The sequence below is a fragment of the Bos mutus genome, chromosome 21 (genome assembly GCF_027580195.1).
Source record: "Bos mutus isolate GX-2022 chromosome 21, NWIPB_WYAK_1.1, whole genome shotgun sequence".
Classification (NCBI taxonomy): Eukaryota; Metazoa; Chordata; class Mammalia; order Artiodactyla; family Bovidae; genus Bos; species Bos mutus.
Genome location: NC_091637.1, coordinates 57,559,064 through 57,573,701, shown reverse-complemented (window position 1 = coordinate 57,573,701; position 14,638 = coordinate 57,559,064). Strand labels below are relative to the sequence as shown.

Below are 14,638 nucleotides of genomic sequence, written 5' to 3'. Positions count from 1 at the left end.
CTGACACCAGAATGTTAGTGGACAGTGGCATGGCTGTGGACAGTGGGCTGCCTGGTTTTATCTGTCTCCTAGTGTGTGCTCAGTCTCAGTCGTGTCTGACTCTTTGCGATCCCATGAACTGTAGTCCCTACAGGCTCCTCTGCCCATGGGGTTTTCCAAGCAAGAATACTGGCTGCTGCTGCTGCTGCTAAGTCACTTCAGTAGTGTCCGTCTCTGTGCAACCCCATAGATGGCAGCCCACCAGGCTCCTCTGTCCCTGGGATTCTCCAGGCAAGAATACTGGAGTGGGTTGCTATTTCCTTCTCCAGGAGATCTTCTGACCCAGGGATCGCACCTGCATTTCCTGCATTGGCAGGCAGATTCTTTACCTCTGAGCCACCAGGGATTTAGATGTCTCCTAGATCAGATCCCAAGCTGTTAGAGGGAAGGGTCAGGGCCTCATTCTCCCTTGGGTCCAAGCATCTCACTGGCTCAGATGTGTCTGTCTCTACAGAGAGTGTATGGAGAAGTGCCTGGGGTCAGCACTCAGCACAGACGAGGTCGCTAAGAAATTTGCCTGAAAGCAGGTTTGCAGAGCAGCTGATACTCAAAGAGTGTGTATTTATATGGGGTAACAAGGGTGCCTGGAGAGATGGAGGAAAGAAACTAAGTGTTCCTTCGATGAATGAGCTATGATGTCAGGCTCTCCGCTCACTGTCCTGACCCCACCTAAAAATAGGATTGTCCATGCCTTGCGGGAGGACGGAGTGGGGTGCTCTGGAAGGCCACTCAGTCAATCAAAGCCCTTGTCAAGTGCTTCCACCCCATGAGCAGAGGCCATGCGTATCTGCGGTGCGGACCGCGGGGGTGGGGGGCGGGAGCCGGGGCAGCTTGTTTCAGAGATATAACGGGCTACTTCGCCACCGACTTGTTGACAATCTCGCCTCAAATAGGAGTTTGAGAAAAGCAGTGGTGGAGGGTGGAGAGACCCTCCCCAGGGGCCGTCGGCAACTCCTTCCAATATGTAGTGGCCGGAGCGGTGTCCTGGCCTGGGACCACAGAAGGGAGAACACAGCACTTGGCCCCGGGAGGGGCGGCCTGCATCTCCAGCCCGGGCTTCCCGGGCATTTTCGCCTCCTTCGGAATGGGGCGGGGGAGGGGAGGGAGTCCGCAAGGATCGAGCGCAAAAGAAGGGGTCTCCGCAAGTCAGTCCTTACCCCCTTCTCGCCGCCTCGAAGAAACTTGTAAGGGGGGCGGGAGGGGAAGAGGACAGCAGGCAAGGAGCAAGTCCCCTCGGGAGCTGGGAGTCCTCTTCCTCGCGGGTGGATAAATAAATTATTAAGCGCCCAATACACAATAGCCTCGCTAGATGGAGACGAGGAATCACTGCAGCGGCGCTGGCGGCGGAGAGCGCGGGCGGGCGCGCAGCACCAGGCGGGAGGCGGGCGAGCTCTGGCTCTGCTCACGTCTGTTTTCCTTTTTCGTGCGTTATTTATTTCGCCTCCGCCCGCTGCCTTGCGGCCCGAGCGGGCGCTCCAGGCCAGGGCCTCTAGCCGCTGCTTCTCGCGGGCCGGCTTGAGGGGCGGTCAGAGCCCGGGCACCCCCGCGCCCCGGGCAGCCGCGCGGCGCCACCGCGAAGGGCGGGGACCCGGGGAGGGCACGCGCCGCCGGCTCCCGGAGGCTTGGAGGAGACTTTCCCCGCCCTCCGCCTCCGCCTCGGCAGCCCGCCCAGTTCCTAGGCGCGGGGTGCCGCCCCTCCCGGCCCGCGCGCGGCCAAGCGCAGCCCGGAGCCACCGCGCCCTGCGCCCCGTGCGAGCGCGCCCGGCCCGGGCCCCGGGCTCAGCCGCCCGGGAGGCCCAAGCCGCGCGCAAACTTTTGCTCCAGTGCCCGGCGTTCCTTCTCGGCATGTGAAGCCCCTCGGCGCCCGCGCAGTCGCCAGGGTGAGGACCGAGGCCCCGCCTAGAGGGCGGGGGACTGGGGAGGCGGCTGGCTTTAAATGGGGGCCGTCCGGCGGCTAGCGATCAGATTCTGCCTCGGGCGGGGGCAGCGAGCAAGGACCTCTCTTCCCCGCGCCGAGGATCGGTGGGGGCCGCCGCTAGGCAAGGTGGCGTGAGGCACTGGAGGGGTGCGGGCGGAGATGGAGAAGCGGGGGAAGCTCCCGCCCTGAGGCGGGAGGCCGGGGCTCGGCGGAGCGCGCGAGGTCTAGCGGGGAGCGCACCGAGGTGCCTCTGTTGCAGTGTGCGCAGTGAGGGCTGGAGGGGCAGACAGGGTGCCCGCGGCGTGTGATTTCACGGTGCCGTACATGCGGGGGTCAGCGAGTGTGCGGGCAGGAGTCGGTGGGTGTGAGCGGCAGATTCTGTGGGTGTGCACCACAGGGTGAGCGGCGCCCGCCGGGTTTGAAGTGTGCTCACAGTGGGAGAGAGTTGTGCACGACTGTTTCTGGGGAGGTGCACGGGGTTCGGGAAGAGCACTTGGATGTTTCTGGAGGTGTGCCTGGGGCCAAGGTACGCACGCAGGATTTGGGGGGTGTGCGCCACGACGGAGTGTGAGTTCCGGAATGCCGGCCTCCGTGAGTGTGCACCAAGGGTCGGCGAGGGTGCAAGCTGGAGTGAAGGGCCAGGCTTGGGTCACGAGGGTGCCCCAGGGTGAGGGGAGTGCCCACTGCGTTCGGACTGCTGCGGGTGCGGGTGCGCCACCATGATGGTGCCCGTGGAGCCCGGCTGACTCGAGCTTTGCTCCTCTGACAGTTCGCCCCGGGAGCGGGAGCCGCGGGCCGAGATGCTCCTCCGGGATCTGGTGCTGCGCCGAGGTTGCTGCTGGCCGTCACTGCTGCTGCACTGCGCGCTCCACCCGCTCTGGGGCTTCGTGCAGGTGAGCGGCGGCGCGGGCTGCGCGCCCAGGACGACTTCCTGGGCAGGACGGGGTAGCGGGTGGTTGTCCCTTCACTCCCACGACCCTGGCTTTCTGCAGTTGCCCGTCCGATTGGTCCTGGGAAGAGTTTAGGGAAGGAAAAGATGCTCCGGCTCCCGGTACTCTGGCCGTGCAAAGATAAGAAACTCCTGAAGGAGACTTCAGTCCTGGCCTGCTGAGTGAGGCCCGCAGGACAGCGCCTTGGAACAAACAGGTCACAGGGAATGCCTTCTGGATGATAATATTGCATTGCAGAAATGCAGAGAAATAAACCTGAGAGCTTTGGCAAACTTAGAAAAAATGATCCCAAGAATATACCTTCTTGATTTCCTAGCCTTCTTAAACTGGACTTCAACACAGAAGCGACTGTGCTTCTTGCAGACAGTGGAGCTGAGGATGGGGGGCAGATTTTGCAAAGTGGCTATTGATGGGGGAATGTAGGAAGGTGTTGTCCATCTCTAAGGATTGCCGGAGGATGGTATCCTCACCCTGGGCCCACCATGCCTCCTGGACAGAGACCAAATGAGCCACTAACTCCAGTGACCTGTGTTAGGGTCAGAGAGATGGGTAGATGGGATGGTCCCTGGTGCTTCCCAGAACACACAGTCAGTGGTCCATTGGAATGGTGAAGAGGTGAAATTTGTTGCCAGCTCCCTGGGTTGGGAAGGTCCCCTGGAGGCGGGCTTGGCAACCCCCTCCAGTATTGTTGCCTGGAGAATCCCATGGACAGAGGAGCCTGGCAGGCTGTGGTCCTTGAGGTTGCAAAGAGTTGGACACGACCAAAGCGACTTAGCACATACGCACAGTGAATTTTGAGCTCCAGCTCTGCCTCTTACCAGCTGGGAAACTTTAGGCAGTGTGCTTAACCTCTCTGGACCTTAGTTTCTACTTCCTCACTGTGCAATTATAAGTACCTGATGAGATAAAGATCGTTTAGCTCGGTGCCTCAACCATACTAAACACTGAATGGACATTGTTTCTGCAATTATTGATGTTAGGAAGTCACGAATAGTAACATCGCTCATCTGTCTGGCTAGCCAGGTACTCTTGTTGATCGCTACATAGTCCCAGCAACACTTTTGAATTGTTAGAGGTTCCGCAGGGTCTGGAGGACATTTTTACCATTTCAGACACTGAAATGCCCACTCTGGGATATTTGCAGCTTCATGTTCTCCTGGTGGCATTTGGGGGGCTGGGGACTATTCAAGATAGTTGCCCTGAGTAGGAGGTGACAGTTCAGAGAAGAAGGGATGGGGCAACACTGCTTGCCAGGCCACCAAGTTTCATGAGCTGTCCCAAGCGACAGGGCCCCGCTGAGAATGAACTTGGTGATGGCAGCCCTAGTGACCACTGGGAGATAACCAGGGCCCATAATACTGGAACCAGCTATCTAGGTGGAGAGCTTGAGAAAGTGTGTCTGCTTGAGAGGGGAAAGGGGATGTATACACTCCCCCTTCGCCAGTACTAGCCGCATCCTCTGCTCTCTTCTCTGGCTTGCGTCTGTCTCACTCACAATTGTTTTCCTTTAGGAATTGACAGCTTTGTTTAATGTGTGAAACGGCAGCTATTAAACTCAGCTGTGCCTTCTCGGGATTCAGAATTTTGTCACTTCTAAACATTTGGGCGGTTTGGGACCAGTTCTTCTCATTCAACTTTTAGCTGAACCTCAGATGTTCAGCTCACTTCCTTTTTATATTCATTTGTTTAGTTTGCCCTCTTCTGGGAGACTTTTCCAGCTAGTATGGAGAGCAACATGGTGACGTTGTTAATCTCCAAGAACTGGAATTTTGCTGTGGGAGCTAGCAGGATAGAGACTGGAGACCTGCCACCTCCCCACACACCCCCCACCAAGAGAAATAATACTGTAAAGTAGCTCCTTTTGTAAGCAGTGTCCTTCAGCCAGGCAGTACTTCCACCAGCAAATGTGTGTGTGTGTGTGTGTTTCAGATGTCCTTACTCAATATAAATCAATTTTTGTGAAAATAAATTAGAAAGAAACCCTCCAGACAAGTAGACAATAAAATCTTGGCTGGAGGCGCTGGAAAAATAATCTACAAATGATAAGGGCTGAGAAGCCAAGGGGAAAGGGGGCTTTGGAATGAATCAATCTGGTTTTTGAGCAACAGAACTGAATTCAGGAGAAGAGAGGGGAGAAAAGTTGAAGTGCACAAAGCCATGTGTTTCCCTTTAAGTGGAGAGATTATCATGTGTGACGTCACAGGAGTTTCTTGAATAGAAAAAAATCTGTCTATGCTTTTATGAGCTTTTTGCTGGAGGAGTTGTAAACATCTGGCAGTGTGAGCCAGCACAACCAAGTCCTGTAATTAACAGGATGGTTGATGAAGCAGAGCTCTGTGTGGCCCCTCCAAGCACCAGATTCCAACCTTGAGATCAGCCCCGGAGCCTCTGGCTGCTTCCTGGATGAAAAGAAACTTAATCATTAAAGTCAGATGACATTAAATAGCCGCAAGGATGGTGGGGGCACTGTTAAGCCTTTTCTCTCTTTTTTCCTTCATGTGTCTGGAATTGAGATTCTGAGCTTCTGTTATTTAGGGTTCTTCTAAGTTCACTTCCAGATGAGTCTTTTTTTTCTGCAAGTGAAGAGGATGACAGGTTGGCGAATTTATTAGGTGTGACAGGAGTGTGTCTCGTCAAGTTACTGTGGTGCTGGCCTGTCTCGATAAAAGATGTCAGGAGCCATCATCTTTGTGGGCGCCCTCCGAAAGCAGTCGTCAGAGAGTCAGGCTCAGATACGGGCCTGTGGGTCTCTGAGCGACAACAAGGAACCATCCCGGACCCAAGCAATTGCCAAGCCCCTGCCCCTGTGGACAGTCATTACAGCTTCACTTATTTAGTCAGCTGCATTTATCCGGCACCTACTCTTTGCCAGGCCCCGTGTTAAGGGCAAGGGAAATGTACTGCTCCCTGCCTTCATGGCACTGACAGTCTAGCACTGGAGAGATTGTTAAACAAGTCATGGTAGGCAAGTACGCTTGGTAGGAGCAAATAGCTTAGAGATGGGAGCTGGTAGAAGATCCAGAGAAAATGTAGGTACAGTGCTTTAGCCGAGACAGGAACAAGAAGTCAGGAGTCAGGATGCAACTGTGAGTTGAGTGAAGTGTCCAGACTGGAGGGAACAGCCCCCCGGTGGGAGGAGAGGGCAGGGCACTGGAAGAACCCTGGGGAGGGGTTCCCCAGGTGAGACCTCTGTTGTAAGCCACTAATGTCGTGTCTTACAGTTTGGGCTTGATCCTGAAGACTCTGGGGGCCAGGGAAAGTTTTTCTCAGAAAGAGATGACACAGTCTTAAATTAGCATTTTAGAAATCTCCAACCAGCTTCAACAGAAGATTAGGATTCAGGGAAGGATTGAGGCAAGGGGTGATGAGAGTCAGGTTGCCAGATTTAGCAAATAAAAATACAAGCTGGGGACTTCTGTTGTGAACCAGTGGTTAAGACTTTGCCTTCCAATGCAGGGGGTGTGGTTTTAGTTCTTGGTCGGAGAGTTAAGATCCTACATGCCTGGTGGCCAAAAAATCAACACGTGAAAGAAAGGCGATATTGTAACAAGTTCAATACAGGCTTTAAAAAAGGTCCACATCAAAAAATCTTTAAAAAGAATATAGACTGTCCAGTTAAATTTTCAGATAGACAATGGATTATTCTTGAACATAGGTACACTCCATACAATCTTTGGAACATATTTATACTTAAAAGTGTTTATTATTTACCTAAAACTTTACAGGGTGTCCTATAGTTTGCCAGGCAGCCCTGGAGAGAGGCGAGGGAGCTGTGAAGACGTGGTGGTGCCTTGGTTTAGGGCTGTGGCTGTGGAATGAGAAGTGGATGGATTCAGGGACTCCTGAGGAGGCCAGGTGTGGGAACTGGCTGCCACGAGCCCCGTGTTCCCCAGACCACTGTGCCGGGGACCAAATGCAGGTGACTGCGGGACCTCTTGGGGCCTCTCTGGACCTCAGGATTCTGGCCTCAGGAGAACACTGCAGAGCGGGGAAAGGAAGGCAGGTGATGGTAAAACTGGAATAAAAAGCGGCCACAGGAAGTCACGATGCAGGCTTTAGGTGGGTCATTGTCCCTCTCTGGGCCTCTGCTCCTTCTTGGTCAAGTCCAGCTAAGAGCAGGTGACTTCAGGGGCAAGTTTACTCTCCTGTGAGACTTCCCAGGATGTAACCCAACCAGGCCAGGGATTGAGACAAGCGTGTGGTATTGAGGATTCCTCTTTACTGGTCTAAACAAAACACTGCCAATCCGCGGAACTAGTGGTCCTGGAGCTGGGGTCCAGGGTAGGTTCCATGTTTCTCCACTGCCGGGCAGACCTTCCACAGCACACGTTTGCACTGGTCACCAGCTGAGTGTCGGGCCCGGTGCAACTCTGGTCCATCACTTAGCCTTGCCCAGCCTGTCGTCCTATAGGTATGGATGATACCAGCTCCATCTCGCGATTATTCTCGTTGTGCAATCAGCGCATGTGTCCCATGACTGACACACAGTAGGGCTCAGGAAATCATGTTCCATCAGGACTCATAAAGCACAGACCCACCTGCCTTTCTGTTCCAAGATGCTCACAACTTAGTGTGTGTGTGTCTGGTTGGGGGTGGTGCAAAGACAGACATTACGTAACAGGGGGAAAGTGCCCCAGAGAAGAGGTTTATGAAGTGAAGGGGCAGCACTGGGTAGCTGGGTCTAATTCTGGGGGCTGTGGGCTTCAGGATGGCTTGCCCGGGAAGACCGTGTAAGAGCTGGGCCTGAAGGATGTACAGATGTGGATGCAGGGCCTGTGTTACCAGCTGTCGGTCAAGGGAGGTTCAGCAGCCACAGGCTTGTACTGGTCCAAACCAGTGAGGGACCCAAGTGGGCCCCTGCCTCCGGGAGGATAGCCCACCCAGGCTGGGTAATAGGGTGGTGGCAATATTAGTGTGTGCTTATTGTTGGTTAGGCAGTTGTGCTCACTCCCTTTTCAGTGGGACCATGATACCAGAGACCAGATGTTTAAGATGTAGGGTGTGACTTTCCTTCCCCGCCCCCTTCCGCCTCGAAACTCGGTCTCTGCTTGTAATTTCATCACATGAAGCCCTCTGATCCATCTGTGCCCTCGTAGCCTCTCACAAAAATAGGTCACTGGGTTGGGCCAGGTTAAACAAATGTGCTCATCGTGAACCTTCTCGTGTGAACTGCACCTTGGAGAATGCAGAAGTGATTGCTTTGGCAACGGCATTGCTTGATGTTCACACACTTGGTGGAGTTCAGTGTAGAAGCGATCTCAGAGGCCAGCGGTTGGGAGAAGGGAGCTTTCAAGCAGGCCCCAGGGTCTTGGAAGGTCGGAATCCAGAGAACAGTCTCCGTGATGGGTGATGAGAGGGCTGACCACTGCGCTGGGGGAGAAGCCAGTGGTTTGGCCGTGACGTCTAAGGAGCTCATCATCTCCCTAAGACAACCGAGAAAAGGCTTACCATCTGAGGATACTTTCTTGCAAGATAAGATGGCCTTCCAGGGTTTGAAATGCAGTCAGTGGTCCTTTAAAACACTAAAAGGTGGTGAGCAGGAGCTTCATGGCCTTGTACATATTCAGTCAGGGCTGTACATCAGTCCACCTCCTGGTGCCATTACCCATCCTGTTCACTTCTGCCATGTGTCAAGGGAGCAGCCGAGCCCTGCTGGCTGTCTCTGCCAGCTGGGACACATGCAGCAGAGGGTCTACACTGGCCTCCAAAGACAGGTCTACACTGGCCTTCAAAGGCAGGCCTACCCTGGCCGGTTGCAGAGAAACTGAGGTCGTGGGTTTCTACTCATGGGAGATGACAGCCAGAGAAATGAACTCTGGCCCTCCCTGAGGTAGCAGGTGACCACCAACCCCTTCCTTCATGTCTTTAAATCAGTTGTTCTCCGGGACAGTCAGAAAATGCTAGGCTCAAAGATGTATGGCTGTCTGCCATGAGGGATGCTGGGAGTGGGTCTAAACCAGCCATTCTCTCACTGGCTATGCATTGGAAGTTTAACCCAGGATGCTTCAGCAAAATTCGCATGCCCAGCTCCACCTGCAGAAATTCTGATTTGACTGGCATGAGAGAGGCTCAGGCATGAGTATCTTTTCAAGATGCCTGGAGAGTCTAACGAGCAAGCAGAGCTGGCATCCCCTAGGTGAACACCCACCCACTTTTGCTCCCCTTTGTAGCTTATGTATGGGGAGACTGGGACTGAAGTCGAAAGAACACCAACCCAGGATTCAAGAGGTGTGGATTCTGGTGAATTTCAGGCATTTGCTTAGGTGATATGATGGTGAGAGGAAAAAGGCCTGACTCCTGACCCCAGAGACCTTAGAGTCCAGTAAACAGGAGAATGAACTGGGTAAACACTCCAATGTGGATTTCTGTCCCGTAGAGTGAAATCCAGTACCAGGAGGGCTTGTAATGGCCAGGGCGGTCAGAGATGCTTCCCTGAGGAGGTGATAGCTGAGCTGAATAACAGGTAAAGCAGGGGGAAAGGTGTGGGAGAAAATTCCAGGCCATTGGAGCAGCCAGTGCAAAAGGCGGGAGCACAGTCAGGAGCCAAGGACCGGAAAGAAGGTTTTGAGAGCAGAGCAGAGGGCCAGAGCATGAAGGGAGGGCTGCCCTCCCGCTCAGGGCCCTGTGGCCACGGGATCCCCTGAGCTGTGGACAGGCATTCAGGGCTGGTGGGGGCTGAGTGCAGGCAGTTTGATCAGGTGTGTTTCCCACAAGACCAGTCGGGGGCCTCGTGGATAACACTGGGGATGTTGCTCGGTCCCCTTAGTCACACAGCCACCAAAGAAGAGCCCTGGCTGGGTAAGAGGCCTCCTTCAAGATGAGGGGACCTTGGCCCAGAGTGGACACAGGAAGGCCATCAAGAGCTGTGGCCAGAGAGGAGGCCAGGGCTTGAGGAAGACTGGAGAAGCAGGCAGTGGGTCAGGTTACTGAGGAGGTGGAATCAGTGTTCTGGTCTGGGTGTGAGAGCCTCAGGCGGCCACTTCTCCTGCCTGGGCCTCAGTTTCGTTTGTTTGATAGGTAGATTCTAGTTCACCTTAGAGCACTCGTTTGCCTCTCACGGGTACCCAAACCTATTGCCCCGGTCCCATGGCTGGTTCCTGGCAGGGCTAGAAATGAAACCTTGCTCTCCAGTCCTCCCAGGCCAGCCTCCCATAAAGTGGTTTCCTTTGAGCCAACCCAACTTCTGTCCTTCCTGCCGAGGCCGGGGGTGGTGAGGTGTGTTGCGGGGAGCGGTGGGGAGGGAGCATCTGGGCTCCCAGTTGCCTCATTGGCTTCTCTTGGGCACCTGTGCCCATTTCTGCAGGTGACGCACGGTGAGCCCCAGAAGTCCTGCTCCAAGGTGACCGACAGCTGTCAACACGTCTGCCAGTGCCGGCCCCCGCCCCCGCTGCCACCACCACCCCCGCCCCCGCCACCTCCCAGACTCCTCTCCGCCCCAGGTAAGCACAGGCTCGCTCCGTGTTTCCGGTTTCTCTCTGTTTTCCGGGGCCCAGGAAGAACCCCTGAGGAGAGCAGAGGACAGCCCTGCTTTCTTTGTAATTTTCCACTGGCCGAGCAGGAGGGAAGCCAAGGCCCAACTTTTCCCTGCAGTCTGCAAAACGCCTTTCCCACAGCGTGCTCCTGTGAGATGGAGAAGGATGTTTCTCCATCGGGTAATCAGATAAAAGTCAATCTCCATTTGATGAGTGACTCTGCCTGGATTGTTCCGAAGGCCAGACCTTGAAGAGGGGTCAGCCACGGACGCTGGCCTGAAATCCCCCTCCCGTGAGCACGGTTGCGTTTTCTGATTTTCATTCACGTGTAAGACAGCAATTAGTATAGAACCCAAGTGGAGGCTCTGGGAACAAAGTTACACAGATACCTCCCAGCTATTTGCAGTCTATTCTGCTAACCTCCCCCCTCCACCGCAACCCCTACTTGTTTGCCTGGATTTCATCTCTGAACAATTTGATTGTAAACAAAGGAGGGCTTCTTTAGCCAGAAAGAGCCTCAGTCCTGACCGGCAGGGGTTAAGTTCCATGTCTACAATTGCCAGTTGAGAAGGTCTCTAACAAGAGATTCTGTATTTTGATTGGATCACCCAAGTTGCGGCCTGTAGAATGCGTGAGCTCATGCGTGGATCCACCTCATTAAACATATCTCTGTTGAGTTATTTGGGGCATATTTGAAATAACCTTGACGAGGTTTGTTCTCTGGTAAGCCCTGTTTCCAGGCTCTCAGTGTCCAGGCCGGGATGCAGTGTGCTGGGGGACCTTTGGCAGTTCATGCATATTTCTGCATTTTGTCTATAGGTTCTCCCCACCCCCAAAAAAGTGAAAGTGCTCGTATCTCAGTTGTATCCAACTCTTTGTGACCCATGGACTACAGCCCGCCAGGCTCCTCTGTCCATGGAATTCTCCAGGCAAGAATCCTAGAGTGGGTTGCCATTCCCTTCCCCAGGGATCGAACCCATGTCTCTCGAATTAGAGGCAGATTCTGAGCCGCCAGGGAAGCCCTAGGGTCCCTACCTGTGTCCAGTCTTCCCTGACACTTGTGGCTCAGTGCTTTTCAGAGAGTGGCCCTCAACATCACCTGAAGCATTCGTTTTAAAGTGGAGCTTTACAGGCTCACTGTAACCCACCGAGTCAGAGCCTTTGGGGTGGGGCTGCGGAGTTGGCATCCTGACAAGTTCTGAGGGGATTCAGATGCACGTTAGAGTCAAGAGCCTCAGCCTACCAGGCCCTCTGCTGTGGTACCATGCAGGATCCCACTATCCCAAGATGCTCACCTTTCTCCTCTCTCCTGAAGGAAAGCTGTGGGGCCCGGCCTCAGGCCCCTGCCCCTCACTCTCTTCCCTGCCTTAGAATTCCTTCTCCCTCCACTATTCAGACTCCAGGTCTGCGCTGCCTCCAGGCATGTTGGTACCTGATGCATCCACATCCCCCAATTAGAGTCTGTTCAGTTCATCTTGTGCTAACTGAGCCTCTAGTGCCAGACACAGACCTGAAAGGCCATTCTGGTTTCTGGGATCTCTTGGCCTCAAGGAACCCACACAAAGTCACCTGAGGGGGCACAGAAATTGCTCTCTAGGTCCACTGAAAATCCTGGAGTAGTTGGACCAAACTCCAACCACAGGAAACAGTGACACTGACTTGGGTCTTCATAGTAAGTGGAATTGTTCCAGGTCCATGAGGAGGTTATGGGGAAAGGGCATCTGGGCAGGAGGAACGGCAAGAGCAAAGTCTTAGAGGTATGACTCTGCAAGTAGTCTCAGGAGGCCCAAGCCCCTCCGAGGGTTTGAAGGAATGTCAAGGGGTGGACAGTGAAGGGCCTTGTGTGCCTGGCTGAGTAGGTTACATTTCATCCTTTTCACCATTGTTTGCCAAACATTCACCGTATCCAAATGCCTCCTGTGGTTTGCCTTATTTCTTTTTTTTTTTTACTTTAAACAGACTCACTTTTGTGTTTATACAAATTAGTCTCCAAAGGAAACTTTCTGTAACTATTCTCAGTGCAAAACCGGAATCACTTACATAAATAGAAGGTGACTATAAAAACAAAGGCGATGGACACAAACCAGCGTTTTAACGTTCCGGCCTGTCATGGAAGGGTCTGAGCTTGAGGCCTTCTCTCTTTCTGCTAAAAAGGGAGCGCAGTAGGTTGGAGAGACCTGTCAGGGCCACACGTGCCCCGTGCAGAGATGTTCTCTAGAAAGAAACCAGAAGGTTTGCAAGAGAATCAAAAGGAGCTTAAGTTTCTTGTTCTATTACCATGTGTCTGGGTGCCGGCTCTATGTGCTGTCTAAGACCGGCTCACTTACCTACAGGGACATTCACTTCCTCCTTTAGGAAACCCTGCTCTGGGTAGCCACGAACCCATGGAGGTATTAAGCAAATAAGTGACATGCTGTCTGCTTCAGAAAGTCAACTTTCCTGACAACATAGCGGGTGGATTGGGGTCAGCTGCCTGACTGGGGTCAAGTGGGGACCCTTGAGATACTCCAGGCCCCAGATCACCTACGAAGGCCTGAAGCCAGGTGGGGGGCTGTAGAGAAGTGGGCAGGAGTGCCAAGTATGAGTGCCAGATGCCTCATGTAAGCTTGGGGCCTGAGGACACTTCTGGGTGAGAGGACAGCAGGAGTTGTTTGATTCTGTGATGCAACTTTTTCAGTTAGGAGTGGCAGAAACCCATCTTGAAGTGGCGTGAGTGATGTGAAAGCTAGAGAGAGATGTTTGGTTTTTGGCTCATGTATTGGAATATTCCAGCAACAGGTCTTATATGATGAACTGGGTTTCTGTCTCCATCTCTCTCTTCTGATTTCTCCTGGGTCTCCTTTTCTCTCAAGCTGGCCCAGTCCCTGTGGCTCCAGTTTCCAGGATTCCATCAGCCTTACAGTTAGTCATCTCTTCACTCAGAGAGCTTCTGTTTCTCAATCATTCACCTAAGGTGAAAGTCACCCCGAGGCTGACTTTCATTGGACCAGCTTGAGTCACATGTCCACCCTTGGACCAATCATGGTAGCCTGTGAGATGGAATGTGCTGATTGGCCGGGCCTGGGCCATGTGACCACCCTGGACAGTTGAAGTATACAGATAGGGGTTAAGGGGATGGTGGCTTCTCAAAGGAAAATCCAGGTAGAGGGGTTGTAACCTAAGGATGATGATTTAGATGCTGGACAGGAGGAGAGTGGATGTAACACCATAGCCTTGGTATGCTTGGTAGATTAGACCAGTGATGGAGAATGTGTTTTATATACTCTCTTGGTCCTCACTGAGCTCAGCCCAGAAGCTCACCCTTGAGTACAGCCCAGTAATGTCAGACAGACCTACGGCCACATGCACAACTAACGCTCATTCTGTAATCCTTGGGGAATTAGCCTCCCCCAGGGGTAACAGGACTTCAATGCTGTGAAGCCTGTGTGGTCGTTCAGCAGGTGTGCACAGAGCTCCCCAGGTACTGATACATGCCAGGGGCTAGGACATAAATGGTGAGCAAGAGAGGGGCAGCTCCTGTCCGCAGGGAGCTCATGGCCCAGCAGCCCATCTTCTGCAGAGGATGTCCATGGGAGGATCCTTCCTGCCGTCCTTCTGGATACACTGGCTCCGAGCATCTGGCTGGCTCCAGCAATAGGTGACCCACCATCCCAGTTTGGCCAGGACTCAAGAGTTTCCCAGGATGCAGAGCTTTGATCCTTTGGTCATCAGAGGTGCCTGCATCCCAGCCACTCACAAGGGCTTCTGATTTACCTGCTGAATGTTTGTTGAGTGTCTGCTCTGCATCCAGTCATGTGTTGAGTGCACTGGAGGCCCATGGGGACTTGTCCTCACCCGCATGGCCTGAGTAATGAAAAAAAACTGAGAACACAGCTTAAGAGGCCGAGGCCCTGAGCCTGGGTTGGTGTGCTAGCACTGCCACTTCCTCTGCACGATTTTAAGAGGGCTGGTAAGATTTTTTGAATTTTATATTGGTGTACAGTTGATTAACAGTGTTGTGTTAGTTTCAGGTGTACAACACAGAGATTCAGTTACACATATACAAACATCGATCTCTTCTCAGATTCTTTTCCCATATAGGTTATTACAGAGTATTGAGTAGAGTTTTCTGCGCTATACAGTAGGTCCTTGTTGATTTTGTATTTTATATATGGTAGAATGTGTATGTTGATACTAACCTCCTAATTTATCCCTCCCCCCACCCACCTTTCTCCTTTGGTAATGTAAGTTGGTTTTCTAAGTCTTTGAGTCTGTTTGTT

At 53.3% G+C, this 14,638-nt stretch overlaps 1 protein-coding gene across 3 annotated transcripts in view; it reads left to right on the top strand.

The window, feature by feature from the left end:
• Positions 1-1,688: 1,688 nt before the first annotated feature.
• PRIMA1 (proline rich membrane anchor 1) overlaps positions 1,689-14,638 on the top strand; it is a 70,927-nt gene continuing 57,977 nt past the window's right edge. The window contains exons 1-3 of one of the 3 annotated variants that reach the window (XR_011461549.1): positions 1,689-1,919; positions 2,727-2,850; positions 10,211-10,346. Coding sequence is in view for 2 of the 3 variants with exons in the window: in XM_070357880.1 (XP_070213981.1) it covers positions 2,758-2,850; positions 10,211-10,346 (229 nt within the window). In the remaining variant the exon portion in view is untranslated. Of the gene's footprint in view, positions 1,920-1,995; positions 2,084-2,726; positions 2,851-10,210; positions 10,347-14,638 lie in introns of those variants that run through there. The other 2 variants (XM_070357880.1, XM_070357881.1) reach the window with 2 other exon arrangements.